General features: G+C 40.4%; 2 protein-coding genes across 3 annotated transcripts; one reads left to right on the forward strand and one right to left on the reverse strand.

The window, feature by feature from the left end:
* Position 1: 1 nt before the first annotated feature.
* etfb (electron transfer flavoprotein subunit beta) lies at positions 2-4,668 on the reverse strand. Its single transcript, XM_044035148.1, has 7 exons — positions 4,532-4,668; positions 3,418-3,576; positions 3,142-3,300; positions 2,629-2,691; positions 1,471-1,629; positions 1,041-1,242; positions 2-533 (listed from the first exon to the last, which is right to left on the reverse strand). Exons 1-6 carry the CDS (start codon positions 4,583-4,585, stop codon positions 1,072-1,074), a joined length of 765 nt encoding a protein of 254 aa, XP_043891083.1. The 5' UTR covers positions 4,586-4,668; the 3' UTR covers positions 2-533; positions 1,041-1,071.
* Positions 4,669-5,846: 1,178 nt separating this feature from the next.
* On the forward strand, positions 5,847-17,200 carry LOC122775008 (upstream stimulatory factor 2). Of its 2 annotated transcripts, XM_044034678.1 has the most exons (11): positions 5,847-6,186; positions 7,514-7,554; positions 8,048-8,154; positions 10,214-10,333; positions 10,918-11,071; positions 11,187-11,280; positions 12,566-12,604; positions 14,037-14,095; positions 14,507-14,601; positions 14,706-14,834; positions 15,496-17,200. In XM_044034678.1, exons 1-11 carry the CDS (start codon positions 6,152-6,154, stop codon positions 15,586-15,588), a joined length of 966 nt encoding a protein of 321 aa, XP_043890613.1. In that variant the 5' UTR covers positions 5,847-6,151; the 3' UTR covers positions 15,589-17,200. The 2 variants fall into 2 exon arrangements, with proteins under 2 accessions (XP_043890613.1, XP_043890614.1); XM_044034679.1 differs by lacking the exons at positions 5,847-6,186; positions 7,514-7,554; positions 8,048-8,154 and adding an exon at positions 9,088-9,507.
* Positions 17,201-18,048: the final 848 nt, after the last annotated feature.

Here is an 18,048-nt window from a genome sequence, read left to right on the forward strand (position 1 = left end):
ATTAGAACAATGGAGGAGTTTATTGTTGTTATTGTGGTTTAGTTCTGTAAGGTGAAAGAAGCATTTACGACGACTTTACCTTTTTTTGCTCGCACACACACACACACACAAACACACACACAGAGACACTGGGGACCGTTTAAACTGTGAAGGACATATTTACATATATATATACCATTTACATAAACAGATATACATGAAGTCTCACGTTACATGATCATCAGTGGCTTGTGATAGAAAACCACACCCCTGTACGAATTAAAGTGATAGTTCAGATTTGTTTTGGTCATGTGAGAGACAGACGGTGAGTGCCCCCTGCTGCTGAGAACCACTCAAACGTGGCTTCCAGCGACAACGACGTCTGAAGAACGTGTTCAACCACACGTGAAAAAACCCTGAACTGTCCCTTTAAAGGATGTCCATCAGTGGAAGGTGGTGCTGTTAGAGAAGTGGACAGTGTCTCTGTGTGTTTGTCCTCACAGTCTCACACAGAGGGAGGAAAGTCCTGAGTCCAGTTCTTCATCAAAAACCTCCTGAAAACCACAACACACAACATTAATTATTCAAAACATAATCTGACTGCGTCCAGGTTAGGATTACAAACGAGACGGCTGGAGATTATCTAATGGTTCTATATATGTATATGATTAGATCAGGTTTAGTGAGTTTTCAGCTCCTAAACTGTCAATATTTCCTGATTTTATTTCAAAAATAAAAGTCTCCATATCCGTTTAAGACATTAAAACAATCCCATACATTTCAAAATAAAAGTCTCCCTAGCCACGAATCACGTTGAAATCCCACAGACGCCATACTATAATCAAAGTCATTATTAGAATTGTGGTCTGACATGAGAACATTTTCACTTTGGAGACTGAGACTAAAAATATTTACTAAATTTCACCCCAGTATTTCAAACTATAAACCACTAATTAACAAATGAAAAAAAAACCATATTCTTTACATACTTACATGATAGAAAACATCTTCACAAATAAGAGAAAGGTAGAATTCAGTCCATAGTAAGAAGCGGTTCTCACCCCTCTGCTTGGTTGTGCCCTTTGACCTCGTCTATATCTTGCCCGTCTCCTTCAGCTTGGACACCAGGTCGCCCACCGTCTCCACCTTTATCCCCGCCAGCCTCTGTGGGGGCTCGTCCACTCTCAGCACCTCCAGCCGTGACGTCAGCTCCACGCCTAAGTCTGCGGGCTTCACGTTAGCGATTTTCTTCTTCTTAGCTTTCTGAGAGGTTCGAAAAGACACGGGAGAATCATGTGCAGACGCTGTACACACTAACTATATCTATTAACTGATGTCCACATGGCTAGAGAGTGCCTCTTACACTGACAACCAAGTGAAAACATGGCTGCCAGCAATGACAAATGAAATGTAGCCAATTTTTTCTCCACTTTAAGAGCCAAAGAACCACCTAGGTGTCGTTTGTTTTTCCCATGATTCTTTGCAGCCTACCATGATATTGGGCAACGTGGCATATCTGGGCGTGTTGAGTCGCAGGTCTGCCGTCAGCACAGCCGGCGTGTTGATTTTAATCGTCTCCAGGCCGCCATCGATCTCTCTCACCACTTTAATCTTGTCTCCTTCCAGTGACACCTCTGACGCAAACGTGCCCTGAAGAGGAAAACACCAGTCAACATTTAAATAAATTAATCCCCAACCGATTTGGTCAGTTTGAGCACTTTTTTTCAGTATTTAAAACAAGTTTTCAGCTTCTTAAATGTGAATACTTTCTCATTTCTGTGATTTTCCAGCTTCTTAAATGTGAATGTTTTCTAGTGTCTGTGATTTTTCAGCTTCTTGTTCATTTACGTTGGGTGCAAATCACTAAAACTCAAAATGGCCAACTTCCTGTTGAGTTGAGGCCATGTTTCCAAATCGTGTTGGGACGATAACATCTTCCCGCCAAGTTTCAGGGAATTTGGTGAAACTTGATTTTCAGTTTCCATCTTAGGGGGCACTACAGTACAGACCCTCGGGCAACGCACGGCAGCCTTTTCAGCTCCTGGCATTTGTGCTCAGGCCCTAATTAATGCAATTCATACGGTAACACTGGTATCAATAACAGTGGCTACTCTGAGATGGTGGGACAAGGCGTGTGGCCCCATAAAGGCTTGGACCGGCCCTGTTCTGTGGTTTAGTCATCACCTTGAGCTTTTTTATTTCTGCAGTGATAATAAAAAAAATCTTTTTGTTTGAAGATATGCCAAACTACAATCTCTGCGCTGTCAGATGGCTCCATCTACAGGCGAGTTGGTGGAAGTTCACGGCAGGTGTAAGTGACCATGACCTTTGACCTGCTCTGCTGATGTTTACCTGTTCACTGTCGCTCTCACTGACTCAAGCTAGTCACCACTGATAAGGCAGCAGAGTTCAGACCGACGCCAAAGACCAACATCAGAAATACACTTATATTATGTTTGTATATTTCCAGTTATATGATATAAATTAACAGGATTCACAGTTCTCTCATTTTCTATGATATTTTGCTGTAATATTTTTTTTGCTCTTGTTTTTGCACCAGCAACCAGAACAAATTCCTTGAACTGCGTCAGCTACACCTAATACCCCCAGTACTGTTCTACCGGTTCAGAAAAGGTGGATGTGAGTCACCTGAGGCCAGTCTAGCAGAGCCGCGGTCATCTGTCCTGTCTGGTTACAGTCGTCATCGATGGCCTGTGAAAGTCATACACATCACAGATTTATTTATTACATTTATTTCTACAAAATATTTAACAGCCCGCTGTAAACATGCTGTTGTGACTGATGTTTACATTTTACAACTTCTGTACCTAGTTAGACCTTATAAACAAAAACACATATTAATATTACAATCAAAATAGAGAGCTGCATAAATGAATCGCCAACTATTTTTGATAATTAGTTTGGTCAGTTTGAGTGCTTTGTAATACTTAAAACTAGTTTTCTTAAATGTGAATATTTTCTACTTTCTGTGATTTTTCAGCTTCTTAAATGTGAATATTAAAAAAACACTCAAATCGATTTATGGAATATCAAAATAGGTGGTGATTCATTTAGTAGACGATTAATAAACAACTAATCGAGTACTTGTTGCGGCTCTCGTCGTGCTTTTAAGTGCGGGGTTAGTTAACGCTGCGGTGTCACCTGTTTGCCGAGGATGACAAGCTGAGCCTCCTCCTTCTTGGCCAGAGCAGCCAGAATCTTAGAGACGTGCAGCGGGCCCAGGGTTTCATAGTCTTTCCCGCTCACTTCCACATGAATGCCTCGGTCTGCCCCCATGGCGAGGGCAGTGCGGATGGTCTCCTGATAAGTGTAAAAACACAGACATGACATTGATTAAAACAACAACAAACCTGTCTCCAGATTCTGGATTAGATTAGAGGTCACGGGTGCAGAGTCTCTTGGTGCTATCTCGCCCACCTGAGCTTGCTGTGGTCCACAGCTGACGGCCACAACCTCCTTGATCAGCTTCTTCTCCTTCAGCTTGACCGCCTCCTCCACGGCGATCTCACAGAAGGGGTTCATCGAGTGTTTAACGCCATCTGTCACCACACCGCTGTTGTCGGGCTTCACGCGAATCTGAGCGGGAGTGACACGCACAGAACAGAGTCACAATGGGATATCATCTCTACAAATCTCCAGGTGTGTACATTGGGTTTTGGAGATAATCTTATATTTTATTTATAAACCCCAGCCCTTGTATCCTATAATATTTTGTATGCAAACAAATGACTCAAAACTACACAAAACAACAACAAGCAGCACAAGACATGTGTCCCAAAAAAATTGCGATATGGTTGTGTTTTGTTGACGTGTCAAAAAAGAGCAGCAGGGGTTGAATGAAGATCTGGCTGAGAGCAGCTGAAGCAGGAGTGTTCAAGCAGCTGCACACTGATATTGATTATGGTGCCCATGTGCTTCATATCTTCCAGACATGAAGGAGGAACACACATTTGCAACAATTACTCATTTATAATCGATCCCTCGCAAAACTTAAGTGTTTTTTTAAAAAAACCCACAAAAATAGGAATTAAGACAAATGTAAGAGATTATGATTATAGTTGCAATTTCATTTGCGAAAATACTTTTTTAGTCAATCTTTAGTGAAACATTGCTGTATTATAAACTTAAACTATAAACTAGACTAAAAACCTGACCACATAATCTCACCATGCAAGGCAAGAATTAAAAAAATAAATATATGCGCACACACACATATGTGTGTAAATGTGTGTGTATATATACACACATACATGTATGTACGTATGTGTGTGTGTGTATATATATGTGTGTGTGTGAATACACACATATATATATATACATATATATATATATATATATATATATATATATTGATATGCTCCTCGTCTGTGACAAACTTTGAATCTGAATCTTACACAACTGCTGTTCGCTGGCATTAGCATGCTAACGTTATCTTACAGAGCTCAGAAAGTCGTCATGAGTGACGACGGGACAAAAAAAAAAGAACATTTAAACAAAAATGACGCGGTGAAAACGGTAGAATCTCGTTTACCTTGACAGCGTAGTCAATGACACGCTTCACTCCGACGAGAACGCGACCAGACATGGTTTGAAGCAGCAAAGATAATGTCACCGCGGTGAACCTTCACCTTACCAACACAACACCGGACGTATTTCACTGTGACTCCACTGAGACAGCGCGGAGGGTACCGCCTACCGGATCAGCTAATGAAATGCTGCGGGACACGCCCCCTCTCCACTCTGATTGGCTGGCTGCGTTGTTAAATTCAACTCCCAAGTTAAAAATACAATGAGGTTCAGCGATGATTTAATATGAAAATAAAAATGAAATAAAATAAGATTACAGTCCCCACAAAAGCACAGTTATACAGTATATATGTACTATTTCTTTGAACAATCTAACTATCGTAAAAAAGTTACCAGCAAGCGACACGGTGCTCCTCACATAATATTCGTCGTAAAACACGATCCGACAAAGGAACGTTCCGTTTTATGTAGGGCAAAGATCAGAGCGAGCAACTCAGCAGTACGGACGAGGATAAGGGCCACAAATGAGTCTTTTTGGAAACAATATAAAGAAACTGAAATCATTAATTCATGAATTAGCCCTTCCATTAATCCTGCCCACACACAAGGTTTATAATGTTCAACTTTTACTGAAATATTAAATATTAAAATAATAAAACATAATAAAAAGTACAAGAGGTTTCTGTGTGTGACATTATCAAATAAAGGCTCATTTAATCTCACAAACCTAATAAATCACTGGAGTGACATTGGTCAAATTTAATAGTTATAATAGATTCACATGTGTGCAAACTGAACCTCATACTTACCAGGGTTTCTTTCTTTGTTTATATACTTACATCCTCATTAGCCTGTAGCAGTGATTCCCAGATATGTTTTGGGCCCCAAAACTAATTTGAATACATAAAACGATGTTGATTGTTGTTACGGAAAACAGACTGACAGGAAAATATGGAAAAAAAGGACAGACTGAAGATGGTCTGAAAAAAAGAGACAGAAACAAAGAAAAAAGACAGAAAGAAAGACTAAAAGGGTGGATATATGGAAAGGAAGGAAAGACAAACTTACAGAAAGTAAAGAAAGACAAAATGAAAGAAAAGAACAGGTCCAAGATCAATTATCAACAACAGTCTCCATTTTAACTGAGGTCAACAACAATCCAGTCTTTAAAACGGTCACAGAATCTATCTCAGCAAATCCCGGCACAATATCGAACATTCGATCAATTCAAAAGACCCTAAAATTCCAGAAAATGTCAGTTGAACGGCAACATTTATTAAGGGCATTTCTAAACTCTCTGTTTTAAGAGACGGGCTTTGGTGCGTATGGCGACAGCACTGAGGAGAGCCGGAAGTACTGGAACTGAATCGGACTCCGCGCTCGGGTCACGCGGGGAGAACTGCAACGATTTGGTGAACGAATCTTTATAGTGAACTGATTCCAACGATTCAGTACACCGAAAAGAACGGTTTTTCCCATAACCAGATCACGTGTCCCTCTTTCTCCCCCCGTATCTATCTCGCTCTGCCTCACATGACCTGAGTGTTTGTCCTCGTGATCACTCACTTCCACCTCAGTCTGTGTCACTCACTGAATATCACGTTTTTTTTCCGCGCTCACCCTGATGGATATGCTCGAACAGAGTCTGGACACCGTAAGGTAAACTGAACCGAACCGAGCCGACACACTGACAGATACAAGCTAGCCGCTACATGCTACCCCACCGGCAGCTAGTTTGTAGGAAGCTAACCGAGGCCTGAGCTAAGAAAGAAAAACAAACAAACAAACAAACAAACAGCCTTTAATCCGATTCCAGTGTAAAGAGACTGAATGTGAGATAGTGTTTCCGCTGACACGACAGCAACTAAAAAACACGAACTATTCAATCTAAACTACGATTACGACGAGTTTGACAACAGGAGCGCAGCTAAGTTAGCTTCCGCTGGCTAATATAAACAAACCGAGCACACAATATTCACAAAGTTCTGTTTTTAATGTCAAACATGTTAAACTGAAGAGCGCTTTACAATAAATAATAATAATACAACTGTTGTAATTTAATGAGTCGATATATTAAATATTTTATCTCTAAAACGAAGACTTGGCTGAATTTGTTCAGGGCTACAACAACCAATACTAAATTTATCAATCATGTGAGAGAATTTATGGAGAATTAACTGGAAATTTTGGCAATAATCGATAACGAAATATACAATATTATTACAAACAAGTTTCTGTGTTTCTTTGCTCCATAAACCTTCAAAAACCTAAATGAAATAACGCAGGCAATCATACAATAACTGTTGTGATGATAATAAATATTATGATAACAAGTTGGGTGGCAAAGATTAATTGATTATTAACCGATAACTAAATGAATCACCAACTCTATAACCATATTGTTTAAAATCAGTGTGTATGATTTTTTTCTGCTTCTTAAATGTGAATATTTCCGGGTTTCTTTGCACAAAATATATATATATATATATATATATATATATATATATATATATATATATATATATATATATATATATATATATATATACATATATATATTTGGGCCTGAGTACTTACACGGTGGTACAAGCCCTATGGGGAGAAAAGAAATTCTCCCCAAAGGATCACAGTTTTCACCCATTCACAAATCTTTCACTCACATTCACACACTGCAACATAGGCTTCAATGTCTTTGCTCAAGGACACATGTAGTCGAGCAAAGCCAGGAATTGAACCCACAATCTTCCAGTTGAAAGACAACTCACTGTACTACTGAGAAAGTGACTTTTGACACTTAAGTAGAGTAAATGTCATAAACCTTAAGACTTTTACTGAAGTAATTTTATAAAAAAGTGACTTCAACTTCTACCAAAGTCATTTTCTGCTAACATACTTTTACTCAAGTTTCACTTTATACAAGACTATTTGCAGCTTTAATCATCACTATTGTGTTTCTTTAAGGACTTGAATTGTTTCTGTTTTGCAGCCAAGAAAAACAAGAAGAAGAAGTGGACCAGGGATCTGAAGGTAAGAACTAATGTACCAGGGTGTTTGAGTATTCGCTTGGTCCATAAAATGTCAGATGCTGATCAAACCTGGAAAAGAGGATGTTCTCAAATGTCTCGTTTTTGTCTACAAACTAAACCGATTGAGATTTAATGGTTTCTTTGTTTTATGGAGCAAAGAAATTAGAAAATATTCACATTTAAGAAGCTGAAAAATCACAGAAAGTAGAAAATATTATATATATATATATATATATATATATATATATATATATATATATATATATATATATATATATATACATATATATATATATATATACATATATATGTGTGTATATATATGTATATATATATGTGTGTATATATATATATATACATATATATGTGTATGTATGTATGTATATATATATATATGTGTATATAAATATAAATATTCACACAGCTGAAAATCATGTTTTCATGAGGTTTTCCCCTCTGTCTTCTCATCACCTTCTCCTTCATTCTTCCTGTAGACGCAGCAGGAGACGATCAGGGCAGCGTGTCAGTAGCCAGTGTTCAGCAGGCTGCAGCGTTTGGAGACCACAACATACAGTATCAGTTCCGCACAGAGGGTGGGCAGGTAGGTGTATTTCTACCTGTGATAATTGTTTTTTACTTTACAGCTAATTTCAGAGAAACACGGACTGCATTTAAACTGGATTTTTCAAGTGTAGTTGTATGAGGTCGTGACCTTGAGGTGAATACAACCAGCACCAAGAACCAGAGAGAGATTTGGACACTCACTCTCAGTCAAATCACAATTTATCCACTTCAATCAAAAAAAAAGTGTGCAATTTAAGTCTAAGGTTAAGTCAGGTTTATATCGCTGTTAGACAGACTTAAGACAGTCTAACAGTGAGAGATTAGACAGTAAATATGTTATTAAAGGTCCAATGTGTAAGAATTAGTGACATCTAATGGAGAGGCTGTAGATTGCAACGAACAAATGATTAATCAATTCATCATTTGAGGTTGTTTTTTTCTTATTAAATAATAATTATTTTCTGGTGTCTTTGCTCCATAAAACAAAGAAATCATTCAAACAGAATCATTTTGTGTTTGTGGACAATAACAAGACATTTGAGAACATCGTTTCCAGAGTTTGATCACCATTCTTCTACATTCTACATTACATAATGTATAATATGTCTGTCAAGAAATGAGCGGACAAACTTGTGTTGAGACACGATGAGCGAGCAAGCAAGCGCGCTCCACGGCGCCGTCGCGTGGTTAAATACTGATAGATGTGGTAGAAAGTGAGTAAACGACATGTATGAATCCATTATTCATGCACCAGTGAGCGGGGATGTAGTTTGTTTCTTTGGTGTCAGGAGCTTCACGCTGACACTTCCTCTCACTGACACGCCGTTACTGTGTGTGTGAGGTTTTCGTGCCGCTACGCTGTCGTGGGTTTGTTTTTGCCAGATTGCGTCAAACGCTGTTCCCTTTTTTTGCATCAGGAAGATGGCGAGCTGTTTGTGTGTGCGTGCGTGTGTGTGTGTGTGTGTGTGTTTTCCACAGTCACATGACACATGGGAGACCAGTGTGTCCCCTGGCTGTGTCCACACAGCAGCAGCAGCAGCAGACAGACAGACAGACAGAAGTTAGTTGGGTTTTTTCCTGACATGGATGATTAACATTGAGGATTAATTAAGTCGATGACCCGTGCGGCTTGTCCGAGCGATCATGTGATTCCACTCTGGTCTGGGATTGGCGGCGGGGGCTGCGGTCACATGTCAGTCAGGAGGGGGAGTCACATGACGGAAGAGAAACAAAAACCCATTCTTGGAGCAAACAAGCTCAATTTTCTTGTCCTGACTAAATTGGATGAGGGACGTTGTGATGCATCATGTGTGGGACGGTGAGAGCGCTGCACGGCTGAGGTTTGGATTAGTATCACGTTAGAAAAATGATTAACAAATCGACGTGTCAGGTAAGAAGAGTGCGATTATCCTGTTTAAAAATGTCATTCGCTGCAATGTCATTGCTGCATGAACAAATCCAAACTTTAACTTTTCACCGTTCAGTTTGAAAGTTTATATTTTGATCAGAGCTGACGACTAACGATTATTTTAATCATTTAAAATGTCAGAAAATGACAACGCTCTCAAACGTCTTTACGGAGCAAAGAAACCAGAAAATATTCACATTTAAGAAGTCACAGAAACTGGTTTAAATGATTTTAAACGGTTAATTGTTAGTTGTTTCATCTGTAAAATGTTGATCAGTGTTTGTAACTGATCAACTGATCAGTTGATGAATGATTTTTGTCCACAAACGATTGAGTTTGAATGATTTTTGTTTTTATGGAGCAAAGAAACCAGAAAATATTCACATTTAAGAAGCTGAAAAATCACAGAAACTTGATCACAGGAACAAACATGCAAATTGAATTAAAGTGAAGTTGTCACTGATCAAGAAATAATACCATATTGATTTTTATTTAATTAAACTGGTGTTGATGCATCAAAATGTCTGCATTCTCTTAGTAATAGAAGAAGAAAACTTTCCTCATTGTTTCTTCAGCAGGAATTTCATCCATAAAATGTCATAAAATGTGTCAAAATATTGATCAGTGTTTGTCAAACCCGGAAATGATGAGCAGCTTCTCCTCTCTGACGCCTGTGCTGCGTCTGCAGGTCACGTACCGGGTCGTCCAGGTCAGCGACCAGCACCTCGACGGACGCGACGATGGCGGCGGAGCGGTGAGCGTCGTCTCAGCGGCTGCTTTCTCTGCAGCTCCTCAGGCCGTCGCTCAGGTAAATGATCACAGTCAGGACACAGACACACACACGCACACTAATCTGCGTCACGTTGTTTTGAATCGTTTCAAAAACAACAAAAAGATTTGTATGTGACACAGTTTCTTTGAAGTATGGAGGCAGGGTTGGTGATATTAACTCTTCTGTCGTCACAGATGTGTTTTTCTCATTACCGTTACTCCTATATAGTTTGTGATAGCTAAAAAAACTATGCTCTGGCGATCTGTTCAGGGTGTGACTCCGCCTCTCGCCCCATGTCAGCTGACCCTCATGTGGAGGATAAAGCAGTAGAAGACAGATGATGGACGGATACCAGAGAGCAGAGTAATAAGAGCGTTTGCACTCATATACTTGTCATTATGGTAAAACCCCAGGACTTCAGAGGAGCGAGCGTCCACTCACAGACGAGATTCACTGGCGCGTCACACCTTTGTCAGTAAACAGTTGAATAACTGCCAGATATGGAAAGTGAAAGTAATCTTGGAAAAAAAGGAGCAGAAAAACTCACAATTCTACAGCCATAAAATCGTGTGTGTGTGTGTACCTGCTGTGACGCGTTCACTCTCGTCTCTGTGTCTCAGGCTGTGATCCAGAACCCTTTCAGTAATGGTGGAAGTCCAGCAGGAGAGGCGGTGGGAGGGGAGACACGCTTCGCTTACTTCCCAGCGTCGGCGGTGAGTGAAGGGACGGTGTCTGTGCAGGCCGCCGCTGACCCCGCGCTCACACAGGCGGGAGGTGAGTCGCTCCTCACACTGTATCGCACACACACACACAGCAACTCATCAATGTTTCCATCATCATTTCATTTATGATTCATGTCATTTCATTCATACATGGTTTTATTTAACAGCCACAGGTCAGTTCTACGTCATGATGACGCCGCCTGACGTCATTCAGACAGGAACGCCACGCACCATCGCCCCACGCACACAGTCCTACTCTGCGTGAGTTTATACACACACACACACACACACACACACACACACACACACACACACACACACACAGACAGACACGCAGACACACACACACACACACACACAGAGACAGATATACACACCCAGAGACAGACAGACACACACAGATATACACACCCAGAGACAGACAGACACACACACAGACAGATATACACACACAAACACACAGACATGCACATGGACACGCACAGACACACAGACACGTGCGCACACACAGACAGACACACACACAAAGAGACATGCTCACACACAGACACACAGAGACACACAGCTTGATAATATCATGATAGCATTTTGTTTGTTTATTCCACAAATCTCCCCTGTGTGTGTGTGTGTGTGTGTGTAAAACTCCCAGCGTGTGTGCGTATAATCACACATCACACAGGAACAAACAGGAAACCCAGCTCAGACGCTCTCCCACTGCTGCACCACACGCTGCTGATCGTCGTCGTTAACATTATCAGCAGCTTCACCTGAACACAGACAGAAAAACGGTCTGTGTCATTTTAATGACCTGATGACAGCGGCCTGGTTCTGTCTGCTCATGAACCCTCAGTGTCTTTAGTACCACAAATAACAAACACTCACATGTGAGTCATATGATGCTTTTTCCACCTCACAGTCCTGACACGACTCCACTGTTTTTTCTCTTCTCCATCACTGACAGAACCTGCTGGATTTTTTTAGTTCCTGATACTAAAAACTGAGAGTCATGAGCGCGACATCTGACACAAGATTTAAAGCCAACAATGTCCACTTAAAAATCCTACTCATCTCACTGTTAGACAGACAGGAAACTGAAGTTTGTAAACCACTCACTCTCCCACACCAAACCCCATAGAGAAAATCAGTGACTTTAACATGGATAAGTGATTTACTTGAAGTCACTTGAAACAAACACGACTCGTTATCTAATGAAGTGAATGCACCTCCACGTCCGTCTGTCCGTCCTTTTCTTCTACGACTGATATATTTTCAGTAAAAGCTTCAAAGGATATTTTCCTGCTTGTGTTTTGAAAGTGTCAGATTAGTTTCTGTTGTCGGCCCGTGTGACGCCGCACGTTACGCTCAGCAAACACAACAAACGCTTGTTTGAATATGAAGTTGTTTCATGTCTCTGCAGTGTGTTTACATTCTCTCTCTCTCACGAATAACGACAGCGGCGTGAGCGATCGCCGTGATGACGACGCTGTCGTTGACGTGGGAGTGAGAAGTTGACTTTTTTTTTGTTTTCCCTCTGATGTTTTCACAGGAGTGAGAGTGAGCTGCTGCAGCGCGACGATTTAAACTGGTGAGGACACGTCACACAGACACTCACACACTGTCACACACGCTGTCCAGGTGTCAGTACTTCATTCGTTTTTCAGAATAAAATGAAAAAAACCCCAGATCAAACTGTTAATTTGATTTTCAGAATAAAATTAAAAAAACAGATTGCAAGATGTTCATTTGAATTTCAAAAGAAAATTTAAAACACTTTACGAACTGTTAATTTGATTTTCAAAATAAAATGAAACAAAAGACCAGATCATGAACTGTTTGATTTTTATTTTGAAAAATAGGGCCTCAATAGCTCCCATAACTCCCATGTAATGTAATGTTTCCACTTTTGAATTTTGAATCACAAGTGACGAGAAGCAGCACACACCTCATCCGTTCCTTTAAAGTCCCCGGTGATTGTCTCTCCCTGCTCTTGATGTGGGGGACACGTTTCGTCTGCACTGACCTCAAGCCATTGTTTTTAAATCCACACTCCTGGCAAACATCGTTTTCCATTAGGACTCAGAAATTAGGTCATTGTTCTCCATCTGGAAACAAATGAGTCGACTCAAGTCTGTCTGTCTGTCTGTCTGTGTGAAAGAAATCCACTTTCATAACCAGCTCCACAACAACTTAGAGGTTCAGCACAAGGTCTGCGATCTCTTTAAGAACATGGTCACGTCTTTATCTCACTCTTAGACAGACTTTTCCAACAGGAAACTGAAGTTTGTAAAGCACTCACTCTCCCACACCAAACCCCACAGAGAAAATCAGTGATTTTAACATCACAGCACACAGGAGTTGTTGATCCACTGCTGCCTCCATCACTAAAGTTAGTATTATTTCGCATTTAAAATACTTCAGTGACACAAAGTGACCACATGAGGCAGCAGAGGACCAGCAGCTCCTGGGTCCCTGTGAGCTAAATTCACTGATTTTCTCTGAGTTTGGTGTGTGAGAGTGAGTGGTTTACAAACTTCAGTTTCCTCGTAGACTTAAACTGACGTGTGCTCAGTCAGCACTGACTCTGTGTCAGAACCTCATAGAATCGCACTTCTTTTTTAAAAAAACCTGAACTTTAAAGGTTCTCACTCCTCGTCCGTCACACTGAGCCGCGCGCTCCCTCTCTCCCTCGTATCTGAAGACATCTTAATGGGATTTTTTAGGTGTATAATGTTTGACTGTATGAAGTTAACTTACACAGAGGAGCCACTTCTTTAACCCTCCGACTTTCACAACTCACAGAGCCTGAGATGGAGAGAAATCATGAACATGAGGCGATCACAGTGTCTCTGCTGAAGCTCTTTTATCCACAGCATTGTCATAAACAGTGTGGACGCATCATAGCAAAGAAAGTAGAAAATATTCACATTTAACAGGCTGACAAATCACAGAAATTCTGTTTCTGTCTGTGATTGTGAGGTGAATTATTAAAATAAGGGTTATTTTCCATCTGTCTGCAGGAAAATGGATGGACCTCGAACACCCAGAGATGAAAGGAGGAGAGCGCAGCATAATGAAGGTCGGAACAATCTGCTGTGATTATCTCACACACGCCCTGTGTGGTCACTAGAGGTCACTGTTGAGCCGTTCATGTTTCACCAGTGTCTCTGAAACACAACCAGAGCCTGGACATGAAATGATTGTTGTTTTTAAATCAGTGCTCTGACCAATCATAAGGATTAGGGATTTTTATACATTTTGGAACTATAAGTATATTTAAGTAGATTTATGAACGTTAAGTAGATTTAAGTGAATTTTGGAACTTTAAGAAGATGGAAGTATAAGTAGGTAAGTCTTTTTTAACTGATCTACAGTTCGGAATGTTGGCTTTGATTCTTGTGTTGGACAAATAAAGGTGCCGAGTCATGGTGCCACAGGTTTGTGACGTCACTTTGCCGTAGAAAGTAAAGTGAACTTGTTCTTCCATCAGTTGAGAGGCGGCGGAGAGACAAGATCAACAACTGGATCGTGACGCTCTCCAAGATAATCCCAGACTGCAACGTGGACAGCACCAAGACCGGAGCAGTAAGAGAACGCCTCACTTCACCCCCTCCACACTGATCTGTGTCGTTCACACGTTCATCACGTGTGTGTGTGTGTGTGTGTGTGTGCGCTGCTTCCTCCTCCAGAGTAAAGGAGGCATCCTGTCCAAAGCGTGCGACTACATCCGCGAGCTGAGGCAGAGCAACCAGCGTCTGCACGAGAGCGTGAAGGAGGTGGAGAGGATACAGGTGGACAACGAGCTGTGTCGACAGCAGGTACACACACACGAGGACACACACGAGGACACACACTCACACGCGCTTCTGTCATTCTTATGAAAGGGTTAAAGACGCTGTTCATCCTAAGAGATTGAGTCACACGTGGACACACCTCACGTCCACCTCGTTTAAAAACTCTACTCACGCTGCTCTAACATGGAGTTACATTTTTAGCCATTTTTTTTAAGTGTTGTCATGAGGTGGTGAAATATGAACCAGAAACAAAGAGAGGAGTTGTTGATCCACTGCTGCCTCCATCACTGAGTTCAAAGGTCTTATTTTGTAAAATTCGGCATTTGAAATCCTCTCTTCAGATTGACCTCAGTTCGCCAGTCCATCGCAGGGCCACACAACTAGAGACAAACAACCATTCACTCTCACACTCACTCCTATGGTCAATTTAGAGTGTCCAATTTACCTAATCCCCACATTGCATGTTTTTGGACTGTGGGAGGAAGCCGGAGAACCCGGAGAGAACCCACGCACACACGGGGAGAACATGCAAACTCCATGCAGAAAGGCCCTTGTTCCAACCTGGGCTCGAACCCGGGTCTTCTCGCTGCAAGGCGAGAGTGCTAACCACTATACCACCGTGTGGCCGTTTAGTATAAAGTCTTTTTTTTTAAAAAAAAATTTTTTTGCTTCTCTTGTTTTTCAGATTGAGGAGCTGAAGAACGAGAACGCTCTGCTGCGAGCTCAGCTGCAGCAGCACGGCATCGAGGTGGTCGGAGAGACGCCGCCGCCGCAGTGACGCAGCGATGACACGCACACACACGGGGACGCTCGTGACACATCAACCAACGCGGCGGCGGCGGGAGAGTAAAAAAAACCACGGCAGCAAGACAGCAAGGACTTTGTGCGTTTTTTTGAACCCTTCACTGATCGGGGGCCGCGGCTGTTGTCGACTGTTGGATCGCATCGAGATAATTTGCAGCATAGTAGAAAACAAAGACGGAGACGCCTCCTCACTCACAGACTGTCTCATGTTTGTCCTTTCACTTCCTTCTGCCCCCCGCCGATATTAACTTTGACTTAGTTCATGCTTTTATTGTGTTCTTTTAAAGTTGTCTTATTATTATTAATATTGTTGTTTTTAGCTGCTTTAATTTATTAGTGCGCATGTTAAGAGAAGCCACACACACACGGCTGATTGATGTAAATACGCCGTGTCATGTTTTAATACAGATGTTACAGGATGATGCAGCAGACTTTTCTCTGGGAGTAAACAATCAATAACCTCCATGACCTTCATGTTGGCCCGTTGTCGTCATCGTAATCATCAACGTTGCTCGTGTTCGTTAAACCTGGCACCAGGTTCTTTTAGCCCCTCCCCCTCTCGCTGATGAATTTGTGAAGGAAAATTTAAACACCAACCTTGAATCACTTGTTTGTGAGCTCAAATAAAAACACACGCACACATCATTACAGACTTTTAAAGGGATAGTTCAGGTGTTTTTTGTTGTATGTGTGAACCTGAGAGCTCACATCAGATATTTGCTCTCAGTCATAGCAGGAAAAACATGGAAAAATCTGATTTTAGACTTGCCTGAACCCTACAGTCAAGTATCTTTCCACCACCCTTTAAATCCATATTTCTTTTGTGCATTTTCATTACAAAGGGATCAAGACGACTCATCGTTTGATGTTTGTTCTGTTGTTTTGATGACAGGACCCCGAGTGGCAGCAGTTACATACTATGCATTTAAGTCTGCGATATCTTTAAGAACATGTTCACGTCTTTACACAGGAGCTGCTGGTTTTATTATTTTAAATGCCAAATTCACTAAAACAAGACACTTGAACTTGGTGATAGAGGCAGCAGTGGATCAACAACTCCTATGTGCTGTGATGTTAAAATCACTGATTTTCTCTATGGGGTTTGGTGTGGGAGAGTGAGTGGTTTACAAACTTCAGTTTTCTGTTTGAAAAGTCTGTCGAACAGTGAGATAAAGACGTGAACATGTGACGTAGATAGCATAGACGTAACCTAAACTCACACAAGTCTTTTGGAAAGTGGCTAAAAACTTTTTTTTCTCGTGTCTCTGCTAACAGCCTGTAACAGACTGTCTTACAACCTTAAAACCCTGCTTTATCCCTTTAATGCATCTTATTTCTGACTGTACATTTAAAGCTGTGTATGGAAGTTATGACTGATGATGTTGAAAATGAATCCTCAGCAAGAAAAGACGTCAATAATTCTCCAGAAAACATGTTCACACATAAAGTCATGTTTTTCATTCATTTCTTTTTAAATGGTAGGAGTGTGGAAAAAAAACAAACTTGCTTCCTGTCTGCAGCAACCTCACTGTTCTCAGGTTCAATAGTAAACAAATAAATAAATCACTTTTTACAATAAAATTAAATACTTTCACAAACTAAGAAAATTAACTTTGGTTGTGGGTTCATTATTTTTGAGAGAGTATTATTATTGTTTTTACAGTTAAAGGACCAGTGTGTAATATTTAGTTCCACCTAGGGCTGAAGTTTCATATTGCAAACAATGGACTGAAAGGTTAAAGACAACACTTTTTTTCCAGCGATGTTTAAAAAAATCACTTCCTTCACCTTAATGACAAAAATGTCTTGTCCCTAAAACTGCAGTGAAATACTTTATTATGTTTAAGTAATGGAACAGAATCTACGGAAGAGTATTAGGGCCATGTGTAAAATATGTTTTTGAAAGACAAGTCAGACTTTAATCTGACTTTGATCTCAGAATTCATGATGGATTTTTTTTGTATTTTTACTTTATTTCAAAAACAGATTACATGTGGCCATAATACTCTTTTGTAAACATCAAACCTCATGACTGAAACACTTTTTATACATAAAATATGTAAACCTTTAAATGTCAGTGTTTAAAAAAAAAAAGACATTGTTTTAATTAAAAATACTAAATGAATGTTTGATGGATTGAATATAAAAATGTTTAGTTTAATGCAGTAAAAACAAAAAACTACACTCAGCACTTACAGTCAAAAAACTCCCATTTGAAATACTGATGTTATTTTTCACCTAAAATAATTAATGTTTATTCAACATCAGAGACTGAAAAAGAGGCATCCATTGGCCACTTATAACACTGCCACCTGCTGGATTACCACCACAATTACATCTGTAAAACACATTTTATGTTGAATTTCTAAAAATATAAACATGAATGAATGAATTCTAATGAAAAGAAACAAGCTATAAATGGGTTTCAATGGGG

This window comes from Solea senegalensis, linkage group LG9 (genome assembly GCF_019176455.1).
Source record: "Solea senegalensis isolate Sse05_10M linkage group LG9, IFAPA_SoseM_1, whole genome shotgun sequence".
Classification (NCBI taxonomy): Eukaryota; Metazoa; Chordata; class Actinopteri; order Pleuronectiformes; family Soleidae; genus Solea; species Solea senegalensis.

Excerpts from the sequence above, each read along its gene's own strand:
- etfb (XM_044035148.1), bottom strand. The coding sequence starts at position 4,585 with ATGTCTGGTCGCGTTCTCGTCGGAGTGAAGCGTGTCATTGACTACGCT. Across the intron at positions 3,301-3,417 it reads GTGGACCACAGCAAGCTCAG|GAGACCATCCGCACTGCCCT; the intron begins GTGGGCGAGATA and ends TACACTTATCAG. Across the intron at positions 2,692-3,141 it reads TTGTCATCCTCGGCAAACAG|GCCATCGATGACGACTGTAA; the intron begins GTGACACCGCAG and ends TGACTTTCACAG.
- LOC122775008 (XM_044034678.1), top strand. The coding sequence starts at position 6,152 with ATGGATATGCTCGAACAGAGTCTGGACACCGTAAG. Across the intron at positions 11,072-11,186 it reads CGCGCTCACACAGGCGGGAG|CCACAGGTCAGTTCTACGTC; the intron begins GTGAGTCGCTCC and ends TTTATTTAACAG. Across the intron at positions 14,835-15,495 it reads ACGAGCTGTGTCGACAGCAG|ATTGAGGAGCTGAAGAACGA; the intron begins GTACACACACAC and ends CTTGTTTTTCAG.